The sequence below is a fragment of the Papilio polytes genome, unplaced genomic scaffold (assembly GCF_000836215.1).
Source record: "Papilio polytes unplaced genomic scaffold, Ppol_1.0 DF821733.1, whole genome shotgun sequence".
Lineage (NCBI taxonomy): Eukaryota > Metazoa > Arthropoda > Insecta > Lepidoptera > Papilionidae > Papilio > Papilio polytes.
The window spans coordinates 907067-910592 of record NW_013527471.1 but is presented as its reverse complement, the minus strand read 5'-3'; the positions used below and the strand labels follow the sequence as shown (position 1 = coordinate 910592).

Here is a 3526-nt window from a genome sequence, read left to right as displayed (position 1 = left end):
CTTCTCTGTTAGTAATTGACATAATTGCAATTTAAAAAGACCCTTAGTGTTATATTTACGAAGGGAAACTAATAGATACAGCAGTTATCTTCCAATATCCGTGATATTATTGTTAATATGAATTTTTAAAAGAAAATTGGATAAAAAAATGCATTACTCACAAAAAGTCGTCGCTCTCAACGCTATAGTTTGGCATTTTCATGATGTATTTCATGACACCACGGTTCAGGATGCCATTAGAAATATGACACTCCTTTGGGTGGTAGAACTTGTGGTATTTAGCGCGAACCACGCAGTCTGAAAAGTCGTTCAATTAAAACTCTAATTTAAAAAGCCTCAAAACATAGATTTAGTAATGACAAATCTACACTAAGCACTCAATTAACGTATCTAAGAATAATAATGATATTATTATGACTATAGTATGACTTACCATTGTTAACAACAATACCATATTCTTCTAGAAAGAAGTTAATATTAGTGTTCATACGTTCCTCTCCCCCATCTGTCATCATCACAAGAACGGAATCCCCCCTCTCGACCACACTCTTGAGGCACGCGAGTTCGTCATCTGTGAACACGTTCTGCGGCCCTGGTACCACGAGGATCTGGACGTCTTCTAAAATGTTCTGTGTTAGTTCTTCACGATTGCTGGAATTATCTTCTTTTAACCACATATGACTAGAATTATTTAATAGAATCGAGTTGGGATAAAATAATTTTTAGCGTGCATTAAAAAAATAGTGTTTTTTTTTTAATTTAGTTGTAAAACTAAAATGAAATCTTTTTTTAGCTTTGTAAAGGCGACAATTGCTTAAACTGTTTCTTAGATATCGCAAATAAATAAAATGAAGTTGTGAATTTAGTTTCAAATTAAAAAAAATGTACTAACATCATAACCTTCCATGTTGTCTTCAGTTTGCGATGCAGCATTTTATAGTTTTCGTTTATTTTAAACATTTCGTTCTTAGACACGTCGAATAATATCGTATTTACTACTGACTTCATCTTAAAAGTACTTTATTTCTATTTATAAGGAATTTATTTACTAAAATCTTTATTGTTTACACTTTGTCAGCATTACAGTTGCCTAGCAACGGTTACCAAAACAAAGATTGTTGCCAGTGTTAGGAATACTGGATTTTCCTACTGTAAAAATAAAATTGTCTTGATTACGTTAATCTATATGTTGACAAATGACAATGACAATAAACGTTATAATATACACATAAATAAAACATTTTTTTGCATTAAACTTTTAAGTGTTTAAAATAGATTTATTAGATATCCACAATCATAGTTAATAAATGAACCAAATATGTCAGCGAGTATAGACACAGAAGCAGTGTGCGCTCCATACAACTGGGTGGAGAAGGCGGCGGTGTACAACAAGCGCGGCGAGCGCGTGCCCGCAGCCCGCCTGCGCAGCGCGCCCGCTATCGCCCTCCTCTTCACATCGCGCGGCGTCGACAGAGACGGCATCATCGCTCGCTTCTGCCGCATCTACCGCGACATCAGCGACCTGCACCTGCCGCTGGAGGTCATCTACGTGCCCATGGACGAGACGGCGCAGGAGGCGGCGGCCGCGTACCGCGAGCAGCCGGACTGGCTCACTCTGCGCGTCGCTGACCCCCTGGTGCTGGAGCTGCGGTACATGCACGAGGTGACGTGTCTGCCGCAGCTGCTGGTGGTGCGCGGCGACGGCGCGCTGGTGTCCTCGCAAGGCGTCTCCGACCTGGAGCAGTACGGGAAGAACGCGGTGCTGAGCTGGCTGCCCTCGGCCGCATGCAGAGACATTGCAGACATCGACCATCATATCAAGTTTGGTGACGTACAACAAAAGTAATTAGATGAAATCTCTATCTTACTATCTACTTGCGAAAGATTAGATGGATGGAAGTTAGAGTTGGCATCCTAAGCTACTGAACGGATCTCAATGTAATTTGGTATAGATGTAGAGGATAGTCTGTAAGAACACATTGGCTACTGTTTTGTACTGTTTTGTTTTGTTAATTCCACGCGGATGGAGTCGCGGGCGAAAGTAGGTTTATAAAAGTCTGTCATTGGTTATAGGATTAAAAAAATAAAACACAAGTAAATGATCAAATAATATAATATATATTTTTATTTACAATTAGCCGCAATTATCGCAAAATCTTTCCGCCACGTAGCAATTTAAACTAATTCCTACATCTGTATTTACATTACCAATTCGTTTAAAACAATTTTAACTAATTTAAAATAAAAATATTGCTACTTTCCATTTACAATTTCGTCTATAATTTTGAAAGTGTAATATTATGTACATTTTCAGACAATCTAAAGAGATATTTAGACATTTCCTAAGGAACATTTACTGACGACCACAAATATTAAACATGAAACAGCTGCAATATTGCATCTTTACGAGTAAGCGAGACAACGTATACATTTCAATAAGTGTGACAGAGATAGCTGTACCTTTAGCTAACTTCAAATACATCAATATTTGTGGCCAATTAAAAAAAAAGTTATAACCGTTTAATTTACTCTTTGATTAGAATTAAGACAATAACAATGTATCAAAACACGAAAATCAGCCTTATTTTAAAAGCAGTAAAGATTAAAAATATTTGTAAGCGCAGATAAAATAAATTGTAACCGTTATTTCAACTATAGCCGTTTTTCTAAGCATATTAGATAATTAACCAGTTATTTTTTATTGTGTAAAAAAGTAATTGTGCTGTTAGTCAGGAACATATTATATTTGATTAAAAATAATAATTAAAATGTTTATTTTATTACAAATTAAACTAAATGGATTTATTTATAATTTGATATTCGTGTTTACTTTTGTATAATATAATAAAAAATAAAAATTGTAACATTTAAATAGTTGAAAAGTTGTGTTTTTTATAGACACACATTATTTCCGCCAAAATCACCTAAAATATTTACAATAAACTATTTAGTAGGAATGAAATTACGATATGAGCTATTATTATTTACAAAAAATTCTAATTTTTTTTTCGTATGTTTTGAGCTGACTTTGAGCTTTTAAAACTAAATAATATTTTATAAGTTATTTTGTATGTTTTTATTAACAAAATACATCGTTTTATGATTGAAATAAACACGAAAAATGTACTTATAAATGGAACTTAATTATTAACTAAACGAGATAATATGAAAATAACTACTGTCTGACTTTTAAATAGAAATATTTTTAAATAATGAGTACCAGGATAGCAGAGATTTGTAGGAGGTAAAAGATTCTCAGGAGGATATGACATAGGGGACATTTATGTTCGTATTGAACAGAAGAAGAAAAAGAATACCAACAAATTACAGAGTATATAAGACAGAGGGATTGTGAAATAAATAAGCCTACAATGTATATTGTACAATATCCAAGTACCAGGATAACAGCAAATCATTTGAAGCACTCGTGGGTGTTGCGAGATGGTACCAGGGCAGCAGCAGATCATAAGAAGCCCATGTCCAGTGCGTTGTGGAGCGCGGCGATGTCGGAGTGCGAGATGGTACC

The 3526-nt window shown here is 34.8% G+C and overlaps 3 protein-coding genes across 3 annotated transcripts in view; 1 reads left to right on the top strand and 2 right to left on the bottom strand.

Annotated features, from left to right (window-relative positions):
- The window catches only part of LOC106108207 (intraflagellar transport protein 52 homolog), a 3454-nt gene extending 2386 nt beyond the window's left edge, over window positions 1-1068 (bottom strand). Inside the window, exons 1-3 of the mRNA XM_013289306.1 lie at window positions 893-1068; window positions 434-651; window positions 162-297 (exon numbers count right to left, since the gene is read on the bottom strand). Of these exons, the coding sequence (XP_013144760.1) occupies window positions 162-297; window positions 434-651; window positions 893-1008 (470 nt within the window). The 5' untranslated portion in view covers window positions 1009-1068. The remainder of the gene's footprint in view (window positions 1-161; window positions 298-433; window positions 652-892) is intronic.
- A 141-nt stretch (window positions 1069-1209) lies between these two features.
- Window positions 1210-1950, top strand: LOC106108260. The gene has a single exon (XM_013289364.1). The coding sequence runs from the start codon at window positions 1319-1321 to the stop codon at window positions 1844-1846; it is 528 nt and encodes a 175-aa protein (XP_013144818.1). The 5' UTR covers window positions 1210-1318; the 3' UTR covers window positions 1847-1950.
- A 237-nt stretch (window positions 1951-2187) lies between these two features.
- LOC106108206 (eyes absent homolog 2) overlaps window positions 2188-3526 on the bottom strand; it is a 44843-nt gene continuing 43504 nt past the window's right edge. Inside the window, exon 12 of the mRNA XM_013289305.1 lies at window positions 2188-2193. Within this exon, the coding sequence (XP_013144759.1) occupies window positions 2188-2193 (6 nt within the window). The remainder of the gene's footprint in view (window positions 2194-3526) is intronic.

Excerpts from the sequence above, each read along its gene's own strand:
- LOC106108260 (XM_013289364.1), top strand. The coding sequence starts at position 1,319 with ATGTCAGCGAGTATAGACACAGAAGCAGTGTGCGCTCCATACAACTGG.